A 25,187-nucleotide genomic window follows, 5' to 3' on the forward strand; every position below is an offset into this window, starting at 1 on the left:
TAAATGTTCAAAAATGTATAATAGATTCACATTCTAAATTTTAGAACATTATTTTAAAAGTAAAGAACATTGGTGATTTTTATACACTGGTATAAATCACAGATAAATTAGCATACAAGCGCTATTTATTTAGAAGGAGATTTCCAAAATAAAATAATTAAAGCATATCTTATAATTGTATAATTATTAGGTAGTCTTTTTTTCCTTAAAGAAGGAGTTATGGGACAAAAAGAATGTTGAAATTTTTAAAAAGAAACACACGGAAATATGTGGATTTATTTGAAAGATGCAATTTTATCTGAGAACTTATATAAATGTTTTATGTTCTTTGAGTAATAAATTGATGACCTATGCAAATAGATATTATTTCAGATAATATTTTTAAATGGTCTCTTGGAATTAACTTCATGTTGGATTTGAGAAAGAAAAAAAGGGAACTATAAAAACTACCTCTGCAAATAGTATGATTTCTCTCTCATCTCTTTGTTTCATTGATAACATTCATTAGATCCAAAATTTTAAATGAGTGGATTTTAGATCAATATCAATAAATGATATAATCAAGGTCAGGAGTAAATGTTTTTAAAGATAAAAGTTAATTTCATATTTTTGTTACTTAATTTTATCAAATGACCACATATGCATGTTGGTATAATCCCAAAGTAAATTGATATATTTCTCTACAAAACTATAAAATCAATTTTCTTTCTTTTTTGGTCATTTTCATAATGGGATTTATACTTGAGACAGTCCAATTTGAAAATTATTTGAAAGTGTTCCATATTTGAGTGAACTATTTTACAGTAGTTCTTTGGTTAACAATTTGTCATTAGTCCTGGGAAGTATGGAATCCTAATATAGAAGGGGAAAAGAATATCTCTAAAGGTGTATATTTCATGAATATGTATGTTAAAAACTAACTGATATTTAGCTTAATTATAGCATTTTTAAAACCCACAACTAATTGAGAAAAAAATTGGTCTTCTCTGATTCCTTCCTCCCTTACTCCTCTCCTCTCCCTCTGATATTGTTATAAATATCTTAATGCAAAGAGATTCTTGGAAGAAGGGTGGACTATATAATCTGACAAGCTTTTTTTTTTTTTTTTTTTTTTTTTTGAGATTTTGCCAAGATTGCAGTACAGTCTGAAGGGATTATTTGCCTGTGAATGCATAATATTAACTCTTCAGATCCTCTCCCAAAAAACAAATAAACAAACAAAAAATATAATCATTGTCATTGTCACATTTTCCAATTATAAATATATTCAGTTGCCTGGGATTGAGATGTGAATTAAAGAGTTGAAACATGATATTTACCCTTTACATGGCATGTATGTCAAGCTCATTGCTACTAAAATTACCGCCAAAAGCCTTTAAAAAAAAAAAAAAAAAGGGGGTTTGTTTTGTTTTGTTTTTTTGTTAAGTGACTTGCCCATGGTCACACAGCTAGGAAGTGTTAAGTGTTAAGAGACCAGATTTGAACTCTGGTCCTCCTGAATTCAAGGCTGGTACTCTATCCACTGAGCCACCTAGCTGCCCCTTGTTTTGTTTTTTAATAGGAATTGGTTGAGGAAGGGGGAAAATCATTTTTATTCTTAATGAGTTGGTGCCATTGTTGATTTCATACTTGATCCAAGTTTCTATGGCATATGCTTCTGTTCTGTGCTAGGTATGTTTATCACAGCTCTAAATGGATGGTGGCAGGTAATGCTGACTCACCTGTACCACCCCGGGTTTACATCCATCCTGATTCACCAGCTTCAGGGGAAACTTGGATGCGGCAAGTGATTAGCTTTGACAAACTGAAACTTACCAACAATGAGCTGGATGACCAAGGACATGTGAGTACCTTGTTTTGCTTAACTGAAGCATTTTTCTTTCAAATAGCAATTTCAATGCCCTTTTTGAATGAGGGCAAGTTAACGGTTTTCTAGTCTTTCTATCATTTTCCTAGACAAAGCATCTAACATGTAAAATTTGAGTTCATTTTTTTCAAATGGCATCTGTGGACAATCTTATAAGAGTTTTAGATATTAAGACTAAATTTTGTGTTTTCACTTGAAGAAAAAGAAAAACCAATTAGCCCTCTTTTTCTTTTCAGCTTCAACATTTGTCTTCAATATCATGAGGTGCTAATTACTGCACTCAAAATATGAACAGCATGGGAGCTCAGTCGACTCAGATAATGATTTATTACATACCTTATTCTTTCCCAGCTGAAGTTCATTACTTCACTAACTGGCTGAATCTTATGCTGTTTGAGTGTTCTGTTTGCAAGCCTCAAATTATTTAGTTGGACATTATCTAATGTGACAAAAGGTGTAATATTGATATTTATTTACTTTTTTAAAACTACTGAAATATGACATGTGTGAGTCAATATCTTCCCAGTCTTCCTTAGTGATAGAGCTATCCTTGACACTTTAGCAAAAAAACACAAAAACATCAAAATTAAAAATAATTCTTTTTTGCATACCATTATTGTCAACAAATATAGTAATGCTCTGCATATGTTGGTCTCCTTTCAGAACAAGTACTGAATACTGTGAGGATCATTCTGATAGATGAGAAAGACATGTTTGAGGAAGAATTTTTTGATGCTTTCAATCCTGTCCTAACAAATACATATTAAAATAAAACTGCTTAGTTTCAGAAAGAAATGAGGAAAAGTAAGCATTTTTGATAGCAAATCATGGGTTACTTTGGAGGGAAAAATCTCACAACTGACACAAATTTTCACAGAATGATAGTTTTATACATAGAATGATGGGAACAGGATAGGATTTGTACATTACAGACAGTTTCTTGTACAGGGGTCTTTAAAAAAAAAACATTCTTATTGAGCCTAAGAAAACTCTGAGTCCTCAATAGTTTTACTTATTGAATTTTGGTTATTCTATATGACTTGGATAAGGCCCCAAGCAATTTCATTACTAAATTTTTATGTCAGATACTGTATTTTATTGTTTCCTTATTAAAAAAAAAAACTTTTAACTTACATAACCATGTTAAAACAGTTCTCATTTGCCTGTGGTAAAATGTATTTTTAAAAAGATTATCACAGTTTAATATGCAATATTAAAGTGAGTGTATTGTGATCATGCTGCCATGTTAAATTTCGGGAACATGTGAGTAAAATACATACATATATATGTATGTATATATGTCTATCTGTGGATGGATGTATGTATAGATAGATAGATAGATAGATAGATAGATAGATAGATAGATAAATAGATAGATAGATTCTATACAGCGTAGGACACTTTAATTTTTATTTAAATGTGTCTAATTTTATTGGGTTCTTCAGTTAAGAGTAGGTCTTTCAAAGGTAAAAAAAAATTGAAACTTTAAGTAGCTACATTAACATTTTCTTCTTAATACTTAAAACAGCCTAAATATTTGCAATTTCCTTGATTCAATTAGAGCATTCTTCACAAAGCAAGATCATTTAAAATGAACAGAAAAGTCTTTTTTCTTTAGAGTTTTCAACTTAGAAATATTAATAACTAGCATTTGACTAAGTCAAGCATCACTTTAGCTTAGCCATGTTGAACTTGAAGTAGTATATTGGATTCTTTTACAATGTTATTGGATTTTTTTTTTAAGGGCTGAAAGATAAAATGTACTGTTAGATCCAGATGTTTATAAATATTTCATTTTTTATTACTAAAAAAAGTGAATGGTATCCATCCAAAACCCCAGCATTCAGAAAAGTATCCTTTTCAATTTAAGATTTCTCTTAAAGTTATGCAATGTTGTATAAAAATTGTTGCACTGAAGGGATTTGTGAACTTTGGAGTTGCAGTGAGGAATAATAAAAATTTGTGGATTTGTCAATTGGTGAAGAGAAAACAGAAAAACCCAAGAGCATCTTCAAGATAACAATCTGTTAAATCAGAATTGCTAATTCTGTTAATTCACTTAATAAAATAAAATGTACCCACTAGAGAAAAACTGTGACTTAATTAGACATTTAATTTACTTCTCATTGGCTAATGTATCATTTATTATATTTATAGATAGCCGTGTTTGTGAATGGTGTTCTCTCTCATGATCTATTGAGATCATGTCCAGATTAATTTTTTTTTCCTTTTAAAATTCTAGAGCATGTATCACTTTCCCAAAATCAAGACATGGAAGCAAATTTGAATGAAATTTTAAACAGCTTCTTTTTTGAATCATGTTATTCTTTTGTCTTTTCAGTCAAATCCAACTCTTTGTGACCCCATTTGGTTGTGGATTAGTTTTTTTGGGGGGAAGGGGGAGTGGGGTTGAGCTGCTATTGGCAAATATAGTAGAGTGGCTTGCTATTTCCTTCTCCAACTCATTTTACAAATTGGGAAACTGAGGCAAACAAGATTAAATTATATGACCAGGGTCATACATCTAGTATATATTTGAGACTGGATTTAAATTTGGGTCTTCCTGATTCCAGGCCTAGTGCTGTATTCACTGTGCTACCTAGCTACTCTTTGGAATCATATTTTGATTTTTTAAAGGAGAAGGCAAATTGCAGTGTTTTATTCTAGCTCTGACCACTCACTAGTGTTGTAGAAACCTGGGTAAGTCATTTAACCTCCCTGAGCGTCAGTTTTCTTGGCAGTAAAATGATAATAAACATAATAATAATAGTTTGCAAAACTCATTTCATAGAGTTGTTCGGAAGTCAGCCCTTTGAAACCCTTAATGTATAAATGGGGGTGATTGTTCTCTAGCTTGACATCATTTGTTCCCCTTTTTGTTCTGTTTTATCTCCTGCTTTGAACTGGTTGAAAAAAAAAGAATCTCTATACACAATGAATCAAGAACTTCACAGTCACTGAGTTTTATTAATAAATAATGAAAGTAAAATGGGAAGCTATCCTAGCCAAACTGTTGAACTGTCCCACAGCTGTAACATTTCAACTAATCTTGTTACAAGACTGTTTAGGTCACAGTCATCAGTGAAGTCATGTATGATAGTGAAAATAACCCATATTCTTAATATAAGCTTTATTCACTCCTACAGACCAAACTTTAACCAGTCCTTTGCTTTTCCACCTTGGAACTAATCATCCTACCCCTACTTCTTAAATTGTTGCAGTATGGTTTTGGGGGATAGGGTATACATCTTAATTTTGTGAGTAATGATGGCTTGTCCCATCTAGTTTCACCAATGTCAGCTATACAAAATGAAATTCCTTAAAAAAAGAACTTTCCCTTGGAAAAAATGATTACAGGTAAGATATCTGAAATCTGTGTAGGATGGACATGACCAGCTATGGCCACTGATTTTAACCATACATAGGTGTGAAGTGAAGGAACTAGTCACAAGGAGCTTCAAAGAACAGATCTTTTTTTCCCCTGAGGCAATTGGGGTTAAGGGACTTGGCCAGGGTCACACAGCTAGGAAGTACTAAGTGTCTGAGGCCATATTTGAACTCCAGTCCTCCTGACTTCAGGGCTGGTGCTTTAGACACTGCATCATCTATCTGCCCCAGATCTTTCATTTTCTAATCCTTTTTGGTCCCATTCCTTTATTTTTTTCTATCTCTGGAATTTGAATAGTGTTTAAAAATTTCCAGTCCTAGCAAAATATGCTTCCTTCATGCACTAGACCATAAGATATTAATTAGTAAATAAATATTTATTAAATGCTAACTATGTCTCAGGCATAGTGCTAAGCTTTGGGGAGACAAAAAGAGGCAAAAGGCAGTCCAGGATCTTGGAAGGTTTCCCATTAAACCAAGAAATCCCTAAACTCATCAGTGATCATGGAAGAGATGCTGTTCTTCTGATGGCATAGACCAAATACTTGAAACAACCGTGTGTTAACTTGCTTGATGACAAATGATTTTTAAAAATATACATTGGACCTTGTGAGCTTTCCATGCATGCTACAAGTAAAGAAAAAAGCACAGCTGTGAACATGCTCAAATACTGTGACTTAGTTTCAGCAATGACTAGTAAGTATCTGAGGTTGGATTGGAACTCAGATCTTTCTGACTCAAGGTCAAGCCTCTTCTTCACTTCAACACCTAGCTGCCCAAATGTTCTTAATAAATGTCTATTAATTGATAGACATACATACCCTTGAAAATTTGTTTTTAAAGGGACCACTAGCTAGTTGGGGAAATATGTTCAAAACATAATTATCACTGATTTGACAGAATCCTTAGAATCACTGGCTTGCTGAGCAAAGATACCTAGATGTTAGTCACCGCTGAAACTAAGTTACTGTATTTGGGTATGTTCACAAGTCTGATTTTTTTCCCCCTTCATTTGTAGCATGCATGGAAAGCTCACAGAGTCCAATGTATATTAAAAAATTTATTTGGCTTTTAGCAGGTTGATACATGGTCGTTTTAAGTATTTGGTCTACATCATCAGAAGGACAGCATCCCTGACCTTGGCCAGTTTCCCATTAAAGCAGGGGATACCTAAATTCATCAGTGATCATGGAAGAGATGTTCTGTAGCTAAGTGCTTGCCAATATGATCCTAAGCAAGAAACTACATCCCTGCATCTCATTTTCCTGATGTGATGAGAAAGGGCTCAGAATTTTATTTCCCTAGAACCTTAGGAGATGAATATCTGTCTGGGATGGCAGATTCCAGTTAAAGTTATCATTGCTTCCACTGAGAGGTTTTCAATATAAGAATACCATAATACAATAAGTGGAACTAACAAGGAGAAGAAAAGTTTTTTTTTTTTTTTTTTTTTTTTCCCTCTTGTAACAACAAAGAAATTCTCTGAAAGTCAGAGTTATCCATAATCATGCAGGCTCAACTCTAGTCCTTCTCAATAATTACTGCTGGTACTTGCATCATAATACACAGTGGTAACAGAATGGGATTAAATACTAGAACACCTAGGTTCCAACTCTTTATTACTAAGTGACTGTGAGCTTAGGTAAGGATTTAACCTTTATGGACCTTATGTCTTCTCCAGCTCTTCAAATTTGGAAACATAAATATTAGTAGATATTGTTACCCAATATCTATTTTTCTATGTAATTTTTAAAAAATTATTTATTGTTATTTTTAGAAGGCCTTTCCAGCCTCAGCTAAGAAAAGAATCTTTGGGAATGTAATTTCAGCTCCAACTCCAGCCATCAGATTTTAGAAGATTCCTTCAAACTAAGTTCAACATTGAAAGGCAGCCAAACTCAGATTAATTGCAATGACAAATCTAGGTCCCAGAGTACATATGATGTAATATGCTTCCCTCTTAGTACAGAGGTGGCAGGGAAAACAGGAGGAGGGTACAGTAAATAAATGCTGTATCTGAGTTAGAAGTTGTTTTATCAGTTAATTTTGCTTAACTGTTTTTCTTTCTTATAAGAGGGAACCAAAAATGTTATGAGGAAATGATTATGGCGAAAAAACAAAAGGCAGTAATAAAACTAAAAGAAAATAAACAAAACCTTAAATCTGCTAAAAGAATCTTAGACCTTTGAATTTCTATAGCACCATAGGAAAGATGAGGGTAAATTTATATATTAAATATCCATTGGCAGTGGTTAAGGAAGTTTATGAATGCTCTTGAGATGATTTCTCAAGTCCATTGATAATTTATGATGCTGGATTCTAATGAAGTGGATTGGAAACAGTAGGAAGTAATGCTTAATCTGAAAGTATAAATAACTCAACAGGAGGGAGACCAGAAAAATTTATCACTTAGTGGGCATGTAATAGTACTAATGCATCAGACCTATTGTCTGAATAAAAGTGGTAGGACTAAACACATTTTAATCATATAATTTCTAGTAGTTTCCATTTGATATAGATTTATAAAATAGTTGGGGCAAATCATTTCTATGTTAATTCTTTTATATGAGTCATGGTTACGAAAATGACACAAATTCACATGGCTATAGATGAGGGACTCATAAATACTGAAACTTGCATTATCTAGACTTTTAAAATTGTGAAAATATTTCTTGCATTAATAGGAAATTGTATCTCCAACCAAGACACATCATAACTTGATTTTTTTTAAAGGTTAGTGTTGATCAATTGATGGATAAGGGGAGCTCTCTGACAATTTTTTTCCTTTTTTTTACTCCAGATTATCCTTCACTCTATGCATAAATACCAACCACGAGTGCATGTCATTCGCAAAGACTGTGGAGATGATCTTTCTCCTGTCAAGCCAATTCCATCAGGGGAAGGGGTTAAAGCATTCTCATTTCCTGAAACTGTCTTTACGACTGTCACTGCCTACCAGAATCAGCAGGTAATCTTTGTCTTTGATATACTATAATGACATATATCTTACCCCAGGAGAAAAGAGAAAGTTAGCCTTGTCAGTTTATGATGAGATATTATTGTAGTCTATATCCAATGAAAAGCATTGGGATATGATGATTTAAAAAACAAAACAAAACAAACAAAAAAAAGCTTAAAACTAAGAATACCTGGGGTCAATTTTTTCTGTGTCACTTGATGGCTGAATGACCCTGGTAAAAATTCTTTTTTTTTTTTTTTTTCTGAGGCTGGGGTTAAGTGACTTGCTCAGAGTCCCACAGCTAGGAAGTGTTAAGTGTCTGAGATCAAATTTGAACTTGGGTCCCCCTGAATTCAAGGCTGGTGTTCTATCCATTGCACCACCTAGCTGCCCCACCTGGTAAAAATTCTTAACCTGTCACAGTGCCCCATATATCTCCATACTCTCCAATATTCTACATTGCAGAACAGTCACTGATCTGCATTGGTAGAGGATGTTTCCATACCAGGAGTGGCTTGAGCAAAAAAGATTGAGACCATATGCTAAATACTGAAACCTAAAATAATGATATTTTGATAGAAATAATTCTTCAGTGTTCCTTCAAGCAAGACTTCTCTAATAAGCTCTTGTTGGCATATTACTCTTAGTTCCATGTATCTGTGGTAAGTGTATTCTTTAGACACAGTTTTCTTATGGTTATTGAGTTAATTTGGTGGATCCTTGGCACTATCAGCATAGATATTTCTTTAATTGGTACCATGCCATCTTCTCTGAGATTTTTGTTTATATTGTCACATAACTCCTACACAGCAGTAAGCTATATAGTATACTAAAGGCTTTTCTCTTGTTCTTTTACAAATGGGTTATTTTAATAATAAGAGTAAGATAATATATAGAAGTAGAAAGAAATAAAGAGGAGATAAGGAGCCAGAATTAGAGTAATGAAGCCCTGTATTCTAATTCTGCCCCTGACATTTATTAGCTATATGACCATGGGCAATTCACAATTCATATAACAATTCTTTTTTAGGCAGTTGGGATAAGTGACTTGATCAGGGTCACACAGCTAGTCAGTATCTGAGGTCATATTTGAACTCACGTCCTCCTAACTCCAGGGCACATTGTTCTGCCACCATCTCTACTCTCCCCCACCCCCCACATACCCTGAAACTCTTTAAAAAATTATAGACAATCATAGATTATTGCTGATGAACACTGATGGAAGGATTTTCTATGCTAAGAATTCCCTGACCCCAAATAAAGAGTACTGAGAAATTATAAATATATACATGGTCCTAAATATTCTAACAAAATATATGGAAGAATTTTATAATAGCAAACTTTTTAAAAATAATTTGTAATCCAATATGTCTTCAAACATCAAGAATTAGATTACTTAAAAATAATTTTATGTTTGTCTTTTCATTATTTACCAAATATGCTTACTTACCACCTTCCCCACACACATCCATGTCAGAAAAGTATGAGAAGATGCAAATTTAGTTATCTAACTAAAATAATTCACTTGAGAAGTTTGTCCCCTCCCAAAAAAATGGTCAAGTTACATTAAAGAGATATTTTGGCCAGAGGGCAGTAGACTCAAAACAGATCACAAATCCATCTTTCACTTATTAAGTGAACCTGGAAATGATGCCTCCAAAACTCAGGCTGTTTGACCCACAAGCAACAGACATCCCACAAACAACAGACATACTCAATCATTTGAAGACTTTGCAATTCATACTACATTGGTCTCCTTGCTCTTCCTCAAATGCCATCACTCCATTTCCTGATTAAATTTTCACTGGCTGTTCTCTATGCTTAAAATTCCCTGTCTCCTTATTTCTTTCTTGAGGGTTTTTTGATTTCCTTCAACTTCCAGATAAAATATTACTTTCTAAAAGAAAGTTTTTCCTGTTTTGCTCAGTGGTAGTGTTTTCATCTGCAGATTATCTCCAGTTCATTCTGCCTCTGCCTTGTGTATGATACTTTGTATCCCCAGTGATTGTGTGTGCCTTGGGATGATTACTTTATTTAATTATTTTTGACTTTTCTTTCTGTTCCTAACACATAACACAGTAACTGTTTTAGAATAAGTGTTTATTAAAATGCTTATTGATTTGAATTGTTTTGACTATGGGGAACCTACCAGAGTTCACACTATTCTGACAGTCTTTGAGAACTTGCATTTAGACTTCAGGGTAGACCCTTATCTTATTGTTGTTTGTTGTTCAGTCATTTGAGTCATAGCCAACTCTTCATGACCCCATTTGGGATTTTCTTGAAAAAGTATAGTGATTTGCCATTTTCTTCTCCAGTTCATTTTACAGGTGAGGAAACTGAGGCAAACAGGGTTAAGTGACTTGTACAGGTTCATAGAGCTAATAATTGTCTGAGGCCAGATTTGAACCCATGAAGATGAGTCATTTTGATTGCAAGCTCAGTATTCTATCCACTATGCCACCTAATTGTCTCAGAGTAGATCTTTAGTGGAGGAAAATTCTTCATTTCAATCAATAAGTATTTGTTAAGCAACTACCATGTGTCAGGCATGAGCTGGAAATACAAAGACAAGAAGAATGTAACAGTATCTATAGATATTCTTATAAGAAACAAATCCTATAACATTTATTAAGCTCCTAGTGTGTGATAGAAGATTTAGATAAAATATGACTCCTGCCATGGTTTAAGGAAACAAAATTTCCTTTAGTAGCTGAGTAACAGGCCTGGTAGATTGAAAGGAAACACTACATAGTAGTATATTATGACCTTGACAAGGCTTTTGAGTCTGTTCCTATAATAAAGTCTGGGAAGGCAATTTCCTAGGTGATGTTTAAGTTAGGTGATATCCACTTAGAGTGATGGAAACTGACCTTCTGAGTGGTGCATTAATGAAAATTTGGAAAGATTAAGATGATTTTGATGTTGTTGTTCTTCATAGAAATAAATACTATCCTTGGTTATTAAGAGTTTATCAGAGGTGTCCAACTCAAGGCTCCAGGGTCATTTACAGTGCATATTTGTTCCTTCCTTTGTTTTGTAGTTGACTTGGTTATTTATAATTCTCAGAATAGCTTAATCATTCACAATTATTCTTTGAACAATATTGTTGTTACTATATACAATATTCTCTTGGTTCTGCTCATTTCACTCTTTATTATTTCATGCTATTTTTAATATTGATTTTAATCAACCTTCTCATCATTTTTCATATAACAGTGGAATGCTCCTGTATTCCATCACAATTATATGCCAAAACTTGTTTAGTCATTCCCTAATTGATGAGTATGCTCTCAATTTTCATACAGAGCCTATTGAATCAGATCAAAATGTAAAATGTAATCAAAATGTAAAATGTAAATGTTTAACAAAAATAAATAAAAATACAAGAAAATATAATCTTAATTTGTGGTTTTCTACATCAATATGCTACCTAGAAGAATGCATTTTGAGTTGGTCATCACTGGTTTACATCATCCTTCCAGAATATGGAATTCAAAGGATAATTATTTCATTAGGCAGAAAAAGAAGGAACTGGAGGAAACAGCTGAACAATAACCAGAAATTTAGTAGCATATATAGAGCTAAATTCTTCATAATAGTTGAAAAAAATGAAGTCTGAGAAAGTTTATCACCTTGTACAATGTCATGCAGTGGAAATCATCAACTCAAGTTATCTAACTCCAGAAACAATGCCCTTCCCAATATGTACCCTCCCATCCTTATGACTTAAAAAAAATCTAAATTTAAAGGGATCTTGCCAAGTTATTGATATGATTAGACATGAAAACAGACAAACTTTGCCAAGGACAAATTTAAAATAGTCATTTGGAAAAGAGAACAAAACAATGTGTAATGTGGGTAGAGATGGATCATATGCTAGATTTCCCCAAAATAATTTATGGGGTCGTAATATCATAGAACATTATAGAACAACAATCTGTGAATGAGCCATTGAGCCAAAAAGGATTGTCATTGAAGCACAAGACACAATACCTTGTTATGTTAATATTTCAATACCACTGAACCAGCAGGTTATCCTCTCCTTATTTCCATACATGGTCCATAATGTACGAGTGCTGCTGTATACAGATCTGACTTAGAGAAATTGTAATGTATCTGTAGAACTTGGATGGGGGTTCAAAGGAGACCTGTAAAGATGATTAAAGGGTTGAACAATAAGAGCTACAAGGAAAAGTTATAGGAATCTGCATTTTTCAGCCAGGATAAGAGAAGGCTAAGTTATAATTTAATAATATTGTTGAAGCATATAAAGTGGTCATATACAGATTCCCTTACTGTAGGAAAAGAAGTAAGTCTATAAGCGATAGCAAAGGTTCCTATCCTTTTCTGTGACCCCTTCAGCAGTCTGAGAAGCCCATGGATTCCTCAGATTAATTTTTCTAATTATATAAAATAAAATACATAGGCTTCCAAAAGTTACAAAGAAAATCAATTATATCAAAATGTATTTGGAACAGTTGAGTGTCATCGTGGATAGAGCACTATCAGTGGAGTCTTAGAAGGACCTGAGTTCACATTTGACCTCAAAGACTTATTAGCCCTGTGAATACAGGAAAGTCATTTAACCCCAATTCCCTGGGAAAAATTCAAATTTCTATTCAGTCAATTATTTGTAGTGTTAAAGTATCAGAGTATCAGAGGTAAGCTCTACAGTGAAATAAAAATTTATCTTATCATGAATTCTTAGTTCAAATCTTGCCTCAGACATACTTAGTTTTGAATGCCTCAGTTTTCTTATCTATGAAATGGAAATAGTGACAGCACCTCTCCCAAAAGTTATCATTAAGAATAAAATAATATTTGTACAATACTTTGAAAAATTTAAAGTGCTATATAAATGCTATTCTTATCTTCTTATTGTTCATTCTGTGAACATTTTTCCTTTATAATATTCTAGAGTGTAAAGATACATTTGCTCATAATTTATACTTTCTTCAATATGACCTTATCTTCTTCTAGATTACACGACTGAAAATTGACAGAAACCCCTTTGCCAAAGGATTTCGAGACTCTGGTCGTAACCGGTAAGGTTTTGATACATGTTTAATAGTGATAGTTATAATCATAGATCTTGTTTATTGGTTATTTTGTACTCCATATTTTGACTTAAAAAACTAACTAAAATAACTCTTTCAGAGTAACAGAAATTTGAATGAAAAAAAAAAAACAACATTTCATTCAAATTCCTGTTACTCTGAAAGAATTATTTTAGAAAAATCATTCCCAATAAGTAACTTTGGAAATTTTATAGGTATTGTGATCATAGAACTGGTATGACAGTGGATAGAGTACTGGGTCTAGAATAGGAAAGATCAACTTTCTGAATTCAAATTCAGCCTCAGACACTTTCTAACTGTGTGACCTTGGGAAAAAAATCACTTAATTCTGTTTGCCTCCGTTTCCTCATCTGGAAAATGAGCTGTAGAAGGAAAATGGCAAATCACTCTAAAATCTTTGCCAAGAAAACCCCAAATGGGAAATCAGAAAGTCAAACACAACTTAAAAAAAAGCCAAATAAACAAAACAGATGCTTTACAAAGAAAAATGTTATTTTATATTTATTTGATATTCATAATTCAGCTAAACTCAGGAAAAAACCCATTATAACAGCCTGAGTTCAATCTATTAACATAATACATTTATAATAATACATTGTGGGGCTGGAGCTTTTTTTGACCTAACAAGCATTGATAAAACTCAATTCCATAAGATTGTATTAAGATAGCAATAATAACATATATTAAAGCCTCTGTCAATTTTCTTTACCAAAATTATTCACTTGCTTAATATAAGTGTTTTTGAATTTGGGATTATTTCTACTAATAATTTCTTCTGCTTTGTTGCCCTTCTTCACTAATTTGGTTTGCAAGACAGTTATTTGGGTGTGTGTGGGTGTGTGTGTGTGTGTGTGTGTGTGTGTGTGTGTGTGTGTGTAAATATTTCCTCTCTGTGATTATGGCTCCATTCTAGTATATCTTGTAGTGGTTATATAATTAACATCTAAACAATAATAATTATTATGACAATGGTTAATAGGGTACATAATCTGGAGTAGTACAGATACTAGTTTAATCCCAATATTCCAAATCTCAGTCCAGAGTTTCACCTAGAATGTCATTTTGTCTTTAGAAGTTGAATGTGATTTTTCCCACCTCTACCCCCACCTCTGCCAAGGAACAAACATTTTATGACTTTATTTTTATTTTACAAAATTCTTATAGCAGCCTCATTTTCTCACAAAAGGATGGTTTTCATAAGATGTATGAATAAGATTCATAAACCATTCATTTCAGTGTGGGAGGAAAGGAGTAATCCTTATAAACAATGTGTTGTGATTCCTAGTATTCTGTATCTTAATTACATGTTTTGTGAGTGAGATAGAAGAATCACAATGAAAATTACTCTTGAAATTTTTTATTTTATCAGAATTTGCCTTTGTAGGTGAATTTTCCATTCTTGTTTTATAGGAAAACAAATAATCTTGCATTAGGAAATTCTGTAATCTTGATTGAATTTTCAGTAAGTTCTATTTTACCTTGCTTTATAAAGTCCACATTTTCGTGAAAAGTTAATTATAAATTGATCTATATTTTAATAAATTCATAAGCATTTATTAAGCATCTTCTGTGTGCCATACACTGTGCTGGAGACTAATACATTGTAGTTTATGAAAGAAGTGAGCAATGTGTGCAAATATTGCTGGTAATATCAATTATCCAGAAGTGAGTGGATGGGGGCTCAGTTAAGACTTTTTATAAAAGGAAGGTAGCACTTTGGTTCAGTCTGAAAGTTATTCTAGAAAGTGGAGGGAAGGAGATTAAGGAAAGAGAGTATTCTATTAATGCACAACAGTAGGAGATGCTATATATGTGCAGCAGCAGGAATATATATAAGACATTATTGAGAAGACACTCAGCCTATGTGCCTGTATGGTAGCCAAAGTTTATCATTTAAGACTCATCAATTCAGCAAACATTTACTAAGTGCTTACCATATCAAAGGTAATGAGAATATAAAGACAAAAGGAGAAACAATTCTAACCCTTAGGGAATTGGAATGAAAGTTGAGAGGAAAGAGAGTAGAATAAGACATTTAAACAAATCAACATGCTACAATTTGAGACTGGAGAAAACAGATCAGAGAAGGACATGGTCCCTAAATTGAGCCTTAAAACAGGTTGAGAATTCCAAGATTCAGAAATAAGGAGAGATACGATGGCCAACAGTTACCAAAAAAAAAAAATATGGAAAAGGAGATGGAAGACTGAGTTTGATGTAAAGAACAGGAAATAGTCCAGTTTTATTGGATTACAGAATGAGTAAAATGGAGCAATATGAATCAGTCTAGAAAGGTCTGTGGGACCTAGATTGAGAGGTTTTAAATGCAAAATAATTTACATTTTATCCTAGAGGTGAAAGGGAGCTAATGAAAAATTATTTTTAGTGAAAAAAAGTTTTTTAAAAATAAAGAAAAAAAATTACCATTCAAATCAGATGCTTAGTTTAATGTTTAGTTTGATTTCCATAAGAGTGATTAAAATTTCTAGATTAAATATAAACTTTCTTTGGGGTGGGCCAAGAGATAGGACCATTTTATTAGATATGAAAACTGAAAAAAATCATAATAAAAGATTTGATTCATGTTGTGACTGTTTGTTATACACTGCAATTGATTTGACCCCTTAATTAAAAAATTCTAATTCTATTGTCTTTTTTTCTTATATATAATGAACTTATTGGACAAGACAGCATGTAAACAAAGGTCTCTAATTATTTAAACTATATAAAATAATTCTCTTTAACTAAAAATGCTCCTTTCCAACCACTTTACAATCCCACAGGCTGTTTTATAGGAATCAGTAGCTTCAGCCCTCAAAAGCTCTGCTGCAGGACATTTGCAGAGTGAAAGAGAATTTATGTGCTGAGAATAGTTTCATTCTTCAGCAAGGCCTCAGGTTTGACCCTATAAAATTTTTTATTCAGGAAGGTACAAAAATTTCTCCTCTTTAAATACTTCAAGAAAAACATAACCATTTTACTAAATAAACTTGGCTATTTGATAGTATAAATTAGGGTGGTGATAAAATGTGGAAATTGTTCGAAGGCATATTGTATAAATTATCGCCTTGGCTGTGCTCCTCCAGGAGGTGCCTTTTATCTTCCCTTTAACTAGAAGAGAAAAGTCTCCATTACTGCAGAAAATGAAGGCTTGGTGTTTTGTTTTGTTTTTTAATGTCCAGGTTCAGCTAATAAATATTTTATAACAGTTTCCTGCAAAATATCTCAGATACTCTCTGGAACCTGAAAACACTATCTCAGAAAACAAAAACAAAAACAAAACAAAACAAAAACTTATTGATGGCTTCATCTGATCATTCATATATTTCCTTCAAACCTGACCTTTGGGTTTTTGTTGTTGTTGTTGTTGTTGTTAGCTTGTCCCCAAGTGATTTTGTTTGTGGATTTGCAATGCGAGCATAATAGACTTGCAGTAAAAAAAAAATAAATAAATAAAAATAAAATCTTGGAATCATAGATTTAGAGGAGGAAATTTAGCGATCATTTAATCCAACATTCTCCTTTAACAAATGAAGAAATGAGTCCTGAACAGATGAAAAGATTAGTCTGAGATTATGCAGATAAGTAGTAAACCTGTAATTTGAACTCAGGTCTTCTGATCCACATTACAGGGCTCATTCTAATTCACTCTTCACAAATGCTTCTCTTATCTCATTGCTCTTAATATCAGGAATTACTAACTGATCTTCATGGTGTGGACTGCTTTTACAATCTTGTGAAACCTCTGGACTACAAAATGAAATACATAGATTTACCAAGAAAATAAATTTACTGAATTACAGTTATCAACATTTAAAAAAAAGTTCTTAGACCCTAGGTTAAAGATCTTAAGCTTAGTTTTGCAAACTTGTTCATGTTCTTTTGAATTGATCAAGTTATAAATTTTAAATTCTAAATGTCCAATGAGATAATACATACAAAATGATTTGTAAACTAAAGCTGTCTATAAAATCAATTAATGTTAAGATTTTTATTTTTTTGTTAAATATGTAGTAACATTCCATCTACTATTTTTTAAAAAAAAAGCTCTAAAACAATACCCATTCAATAAATTGAGGTTACCTAATTTATCTGAAGAGTATACTACATGAAATTATCAAATCAAGCCAAGCCAATGAATATTGATTAATAACCTTCTATGTGCCAGACATTGTACTAAGCATTGGACAAATAAAGAGAGGCAAAAACCAGACCGTGTTCCCAGTCTAATATGCAAACAATTATAAAAGATATCTATAGGATAAGTTGAAGCTAGTTTTAGATGGAAGGCACAGACATTAAAGGGGACTAGGACATCTTTAGTTCAATACATATTTATTTAATGCCCATTGTATTCCAGATACCCTACTATGAACTACAAAAATGAAAGCAGTCTGCATTCAGAAATCTCACACTACTGAGGGAAAGCCTGGATATGTATAGTTAATAAACATTTATTTAATACCTATTATATTCCAGTTACCATGCTAAGCATTGGAAATACAAAAAGAGGCAAAATACAGATGCCCTTAAGGAATTTATAATTTAATGGGGGAATTAAGATGTAAACAAATATGTATAAACTATATAAAAGATAAATAGAAAATAATTAAGATAGGGAAGGAACTAGAATTAAGAGGAGTTGGGAAAGTCTTCCTACAAAAAATGGGATTTTAGTTGAAACTTTAAGTCAGGAAAATCAGTACTCAGAGATGAAGAAGGAGAGGGAAAAAGAAATACCAAATCTTAAAACATAATAATTCCTAAAACCATCAAAATGGAAATACAAAGCAGTTTTTTAAAAGCTATTTAGAAGCAAACTTAAAGGTTCAAAGTAGTTTTTTAAAAATTTTATATTCTAATCTAAAAATGCACACAAATTTAGAATTAATATTAAGTTCATATATATTCATTGCAGACAATATGGAGATAGAAAGTTTTGTGATTACATTTATCAAACACTGTAGAAAAGAAATGTGATCTCACATCCATATCACTGTTGGATGGTTCTGATTCACAATTTTGTCATTGATACAGGATTTACTTTGGGAGTTGTAAAGAGAACATTGGTGTGGGGAGTGGTGTCACAAGCTTGTAATCCTTTCTATTGGGAAAAGCTGAAATTGATAGATCTTTTGAGTTCAGGAGTTCCAAGTTTTAGTGGGCTATTTCAGATGGGGCTGTGCTTTTACAAAGTTCTGCATTAATATGGTGAGTTTCTGGGACATTGGGCAGATTACCTGCTTGCCTAAGGAAGAGGAACTGGCCAACATCAGAAAAGTGGGTTTCAAATTCACATTCTGGCAATTACCATACTTATTTTCTAAAGGGAGTTATTTAGCCTTGGAGCTTCTGTTTCTTTATCAGTAAATCCTGAGCAATTATATCACTTACCTTTCTCAAGAGCTCTCCTGAGAGTTAAATGAACCAAACGTTTGAACTGGAAAACACTACGTAAATATTATTGCTGTAGTTCTTCAGTAATGATTGATTCTTCCTGACTTCTTGTGTTTGTTTTTTTTTTTTGTTTGTTTGTTTGATTGTTTGTTTTGTTTTGTTTTGTTTTTTTTAGCAAATTATACGGGAGTTGTTTTGCATGTCCTTTCCAGATCATTTTACAGATGAGGAAACTGAGGCAAACAGGACTAAATAAATTGCCCAGAGTCACAAAACTAGTAAGAGTCTAAGACCAAATTTGAGCTCAGAAATATGAGTCTTTGTAATTCCAAGCCTGGCATTTAATATACTATGCCACTACTAACTGAGGACTAAATTTTAAGATTTCAGGGACCTTTAGAAATTGTCTTGCCCAGGAAGTCTTGATCTAAAGTCTGCTAAACTTGGAAATTGAATTTCAGTATAATTGATTTCTTTTTTTAATCTAATGTATTTAATTGTAGGCATTTAAAATATGTTGTTCTGAGAAAGAGTCTATCCCTTTACTAGACTATCCCAAAGGGGGCCATAATACAAAAATGTTAAGAAACTTTCCTCTACCTCAGCCTAACTTATCAACAAAATAAACTGATGCCTATGGCATCTGAAAAATGTCACTATAAATTAATTCAGATTTCTGATTTCTAATTCAGGGTTCTATAGCATTATGCCATATAATCTCACCCTATGTATTTCAGTTTTTTTGCATCTAGAACAAACATTATTAACATATCTATTTTGTAGTTTTCAACTAGCATGACTAACAATCCTAAAAATTGTAGCATCTCAGTCAGAAGCGACCTCAACAGTCATGTAGTCTGTACCATTCAGGAAAGAAATGTCCCTCCCCTTTCATAACACACCCAAAAAGAGGCCATTTAGTATCTGCTTATAGTCATTTAAGCAGAAGTCTTACATGATCCTCTGGAGCCTTCTCCTCCTTCCACTCTAACCCTTACCATCCTCTCCTTCTAGTAAAAGGGGATCTTAATCTTTTTATGTGTATAATAGTTCCTCTTGGAAATGTGCTGAAGCCTAAGGACTGTTTTTCAGAAAAAAAAATGTCCTAAATGCATAAAATAAAATGCACAGGACTAAAAAGGAAGCCAAAATCTAGTGAACATAAAATTCCAAATAAACGAGTCATCTAAAAATCTATTTACAGATTGTTTCTATTTGTAAAGTTAATGTTTCTTTACAGTATTAAACCTATCTAGAACACCTTTGATATTGTCATGTTTGAACCTCTAGATAACCCTGAAATGTAGATGTGATAAGTATTATCATCTCCTTTTTACAGAAAAAGAAACTGAGCCTTAGAGAAAATAATGGTTATATAGCTAATAAGTTATAATAATCCAGGCTCAGGCACTTATTAGCTGTGTAACCCTGGATAATTACACTTAACTGTTGTTACTTTTCCTCAGTTTCCCCAGTTGTAGAATAAGAAGCATCTACCACCAGGATTGTTGTAAGAATCAAATGAAATAATAAGTATAATGCATATTGTAGTATGGCACATACTGAACATAGTTGTACTATGTAAATATGAACTATGTGGAGCAAACTGAAGCTGATTGGACTTTTTTTTTTTTTTACATTTAGAATGGGTTTGGAAGCTTTGGTGGAGTCGTATGCATTCTGGAGACCTTCCCTGAGGACTCTCACATTTGAAGATATTCCTGGAATACCCAAACAAGGTAAATGAAAATTCTATAAAGTCACATGAGTCAGATATGCAACTTGGTTCTGATGTCAAATCAGGGCTAATTTTTTTCCATTTAACTAAAGATTATTTTCTTTTCCTATCTCATATTAAATGAGATCAAGGTTCTCTTTTTATTTAAGAGGAAAAAAAAAGTTTTGTAACTGATATCAATAATTTATCAAAACAAGATTCCCTCATTGACAGTGTTCAAAAATATGTATCCTTCTATACCTTGAGTCTTTCACTTTTCTGACAGAAGGTGGTCAGCATATATTATATGAATCAAGATTGGTCGTTGTAATGAGAATTCTTTCAAAAGGGCCTATTTTTATAGCATTGCTATTATTGTATTGATTCTTCTGATTATGATCACTTCATTGTTCATTATCTTACAGAGGTCTTTTCAAGTTCTCTTTGAAACCATTTTTGTCACTTTTTTGAGCTAATTCTTAAGACTGTTGCCACCAATAGAAAAAGAAAGTGATTTCATCTCCCCTGATAATGAGAGTCTAATCCCCTGACTTTCACATCCATCAGAATCCATCTATTTCCAAGTGATGGCAAAGGGATTATTCGTAGGTGCTTGAAAAGATTTATGATTTTACTGGAGTAATCTGTACTTCTTTTGGAAGCACCTCACCCCTCTCCACTTTCCTTCCAATAGTGGATGTTTTCATGAGTTTCTGTGGCCAAAGAAAGTCATGATCTACACACACTAAGCCAGGGTATACCTCAGACTTTACTAAGCCTATACTCAAAAATTTTCCAGCTTATATCGACTTCCCAGAAATTTTTATCTGTGCTCATAACTGTTGAGGATAAAAGGTCAGCTCTATTCTATTTCAGACTTTAGAGCAGGAAATAGTAGAGAAACATAAGATTTGCTTTTCAATTGAAACTTTGTGATTTCATTAGTGAGGAAAACTCCTGACATGAAAATCCTTTCATCTATACAGATCAGTAATTCAATGGCAATTTACAATCTTAGAAAATTAAATTGAAGAGGGGAGAGTGGGTGAAAAAACCCAACAACAAACTTTTTAGACAACAGTTTCAGTCTTGGATGTTATCAGATTACTGATACTGCATAGAAAAAAAAAAAAAAGCTTTACCTTCTTTACCTTTAACACTGCCTCATTTCTTCCCTTATCTATAATTCCTTGACTTATCTATTGTCTTCTGAAACTTATGAATGCACACGTGCATGGGCACACACATACATACCATGTGTATTCTACAGGTGTCTCATGGGGAGACAATATAGGTTCAAAGAAAACTAATAGGGAGTGATGTGGCAGTGGGAAGAGAAGGAAGGATGGGCACAATTTCAGATCAAGTAAAGTAGGAAATCAAGCTTAGTTTTGATATGAACTTTGAGAAATTCAGAATTTGCAATATTCACTACAGTACAAAGGCCAGTTGAGAAACAACTTTAAATCCATTACCATTTTTAAGAGAGGAATCTGAATTCAGCAAGCTCTCTTCTGATTAAAATCTTTAAATGTCTTTAAATCCTATAATTTAAAATCAAATTGAATCAAGACAGCTGAGTGTCATTGGCTCTTTATGTTTTATTAATCTTTTGTAGGAAACACAGGCTCATCTACCTTACTTCAAGGTTCTGGAAATGGAGTTCCTACCACCCACCCTCATCTTTTATCTGGTTCTCCTTGTTCTTCTCCTGCCTTCCACCTTGGGCCAAACACAAGCCAGCTGTGCAGCCTGGCACCTGCTGATTATTCCGCCTGTGCCCGTTCAGGCCTTACCCTCAACCGGTACAGCACCTCCCTGGCTGAAACCTACAACAGACTCACTAACCAAACTAGTGAGACTTTTGCCCCACCAAGGACTCCCTCTTATGTTGGAGTTACCAGCAGTACGACTGTGAACATGTCAATGGCTGGCAATGATGGAGACACATTCAGTTGTCCACAGACCAGTCTATCTATGCAAATTTCAGGGATGTCTCCCCAGCTCCAGTATATCATGCCCTCACCATCTGGCAATGCCTTCGCCACGAACCAGACCCACCAGGGCTCTTACAACACTTTCAGGTTACATAGCCCCTGTGCTTTGTATGGATATAACTTCTCCACATCTCCCAAACTGGCTGCCAGTCCTGAGAAAATTGTTTCTTCCCAGGGAAATTTCTTGGGATCCTCCCCAAGTGGGACCATGACCGATCGACAGATGTTGCCCCCTGTGGAAGGAGTGCACTTATTGAGCAGTGGGGGTCAACAGAATTTCTTTGACTCTAGGACCCTAGGAAGCTTAACACTGTCATCATCTCAAGTGTCTGCACATATGGTTTGATGGAGCTTTTATGTCAAAATGCATTTTTTCCCTAGTGTACTTTCTGTTCTTAGCTGTATGGAAGGACTATCATTTTGTGGCTTATATAATGTGTATATAATAGAAGAGGAAGGCACATTGAACCTTAGAATTTGCTCATGGTGAGATTGTATTTATACATATTATATATGTGTGACATATATAATATGTATACATGTTATATATCTATACTGTATATACATAGCCTTTTGAATTATTCAGCCTATACAACTGCACCTTCCATCTGATTATTCAGTTGTACAAAATGTTTGCAATGTATACAACATATTTAGCTCAAATTCCAATACTTTTTTAAACATAAAATGATATATTTAAAGACTGGGCCCCGATAACTAAACATTTTTAACTTAATTTATCAGAAAAGTTCTCTAAACATTTGTTACACCTGTGTTGATAATCCAGTACTTATGACTGCTGTTATTCTTAGAGATTTGGAAGATATGAAGAACTTAAGTGCAAAAGGTCACTCAAAGACAACATCATAAGTCTGAGCTACCCATAAGAGTAGAATAGCTTTCATTCTTTTACTTTGTTCTTATTCACCAGAACTAACTAGCATGGGATCTTAAGAAACAGCCTGGTTTAGTAAATTGTTAGGACAGCTTTGAGTGTGAGGAAATCTGGGTTCAAGTCCTGCCTCTGTTATTCACCACAGACAAGTCATATAATCTTTCAGTGCCTTACATAATTCTCTAAGACTCTAAATTACAGACAATCTCACATCTGCAGTGGAGTTCCCAGATTGTGGATCTCCCATACTAATAAAGCTATAAGTCTAGAACAAAAAAAAAAAATTTTTTTTAATCCTATGACCTAAAGTCCTTTGTGATTCTGCTTCTTGGAAAACCAGCAATATCACTGATATATATATATATTTTCTTAATTTAAAGGATCTTTTTTAATTTTATGGAGTTATTAGTGGTTCTCTATAGAGCATACATTTGTAATTATTTTAACTTTCATTCAAGTATTACAATCTGCAATCAAAGAGCCTGAAATGTGATAGTGTCCAGGAGACTTCCTAAATATGTGGTACTCATATTTTGATTGTCACTAGAAAATGAAATATTTTAATTCTAGGAGAGAGAGAATACTTATTTTTAATAATTTAAATCTAGCTTTACATTCCCATGATTCTAATAATGAAATACAGGAAATCTCTCCTTTAAATCAAAAGGATTAATGTTGTCATTTTCCCCCTTAGCTGTGCTTGGGTCAAGGGTGTGAGGGTCTTTCTTGCTTTGGGTTCTCACTACTAATTGCTTAGTTTGGAATTCTTGACCTAAGGTATATAGATGAGGGGAGGGAGGGTTATGGTTTTTTATTTATAATATAGTGGTCCTCCTAACTCCTACATCTTGGACACTCGCCCTTGTAAGTTGCCCTCTGTCAAAGTCTCTTCCTGTGTAAATTGATATGCTGCCTTTTGGGTTTTTAAATAATACTACAAAGAATCTCTGTGGGTCATCTCCATGAATCTGTCTTTTGGAATCTCTCCTTGCATACTAAATAGTAAAGAATCTAATTGGAGGAATTGTATAACCATTTCATCTTCACATTTTAAATGCTAAGGGCATTTTTTAACTTTAAGATCAGGAAAAAATGAGGAGTTTAGATTTTGGCTCCTCCCTCCCTCCCCATTTTTGTGGATCTCCTGGATTTATAAAGCAAAATACTTTGAAATCATATGACAAGACAAATGAAAATTAGCTATACAACAGAAAGCATTGCTGCCCTCTTATTGAGAAAAAAAATTGGACCATTATAGACATTTTCTCTGTGTCAAGCTAACAATTGCTATGAGTTTTCATTTATGCCTCTGCACTGTTAATTGGTTAAATTCTGGAATTCTTAATTATTTTTTTTGGCAATTTGGTGATGCCTATGAAGCCTTCTCTGAATAATATTTTTAAGTATACAAAATAAAATACATAGGATTATTTAAAGAAAACAATTATGTTGAAATTTTAGCTAGCAGATTTTTTTTTTTTTTTTTTTTTTTTTTTTTTTTAGAAAAATCAGCTTCTGTGCCCAGGCTAAGAACCCCTTCTTTATTTCATCCTTATTTTGGACAGTGTAGATCATGATTTGTTCATTAATACAACTTCAGTTAAATGTTTAGGAATAACCTGAGATTTAAACAGAATCTATATAGGACAGAACTCATGTTTCCATGCTTGGCCCATTTCTTTCCAAGTGTTCTATATTCCTAAAGCCTTAGTTTCAGCAATTCAGCATGGTTCTTGTTTTTTGTTTTTGTTTTTGTTTTTTGTTTTTTTTTTTTTTTTGCTTGTTTGTTTGTTTTATTTTGTTTTTGTTTGGTTTTTTACAAATAATGAAGGAGATTGATGTAAACTTTTTGTAGTGACTCAAAAAGAAACAGTGGCTATATCAGCA

General features: G+C 33.2%; 1 protein-coding gene across 1 annotated transcript in view; it reads left to right on the forward strand.

The window, feature by feature from the left end:
* The window catches only part of TBX18 (T-box transcription factor 18), a 30,918-nt gene extending 7,334 nt beyond the window's left edge, over nucleotides 1-23,584 (forward strand). The window contains exons 4-8 of the mRNA XM_074310378.1: nucleotides 1,672-1,843; nucleotides 8,055-8,222; nucleotides 13,197-13,261; nucleotides 20,336-20,430; nucleotides 22,027-23,584. Of these exons, the coding sequence (XP_074166479.1) occupies nucleotides 1,672-1,843; nucleotides 8,055-8,222; nucleotides 13,197-13,261; nucleotides 20,336-20,430; nucleotides 22,027-22,751 (1,225 nt within the window). The 3' untranslated portion in view covers nucleotides 22,752-23,584. The remainder of the gene's footprint in view (nucleotides 1-1,671; nucleotides 1,844-8,054; nucleotides 8,223-13,196; nucleotides 13,262-20,335; nucleotides 20,431-22,026) is intronic.
* The last annotated feature ends 1,603 nt before the right edge of the window (nucleotides 23,585-25,187 follow it).

Source organism: Sminthopsis crassicaudata, chromosome 4 (genome assembly GCF_048593235.1).
Source record: "Sminthopsis crassicaudata isolate SCR6 chromosome 4, ASM4859323v1, whole genome shotgun sequence".
Lineage (NCBI taxonomy): Eukaryota > Metazoa > Chordata > Mammalia > Dasyuromorphia > Dasyuridae > Sminthopsis > Sminthopsis crassicaudata.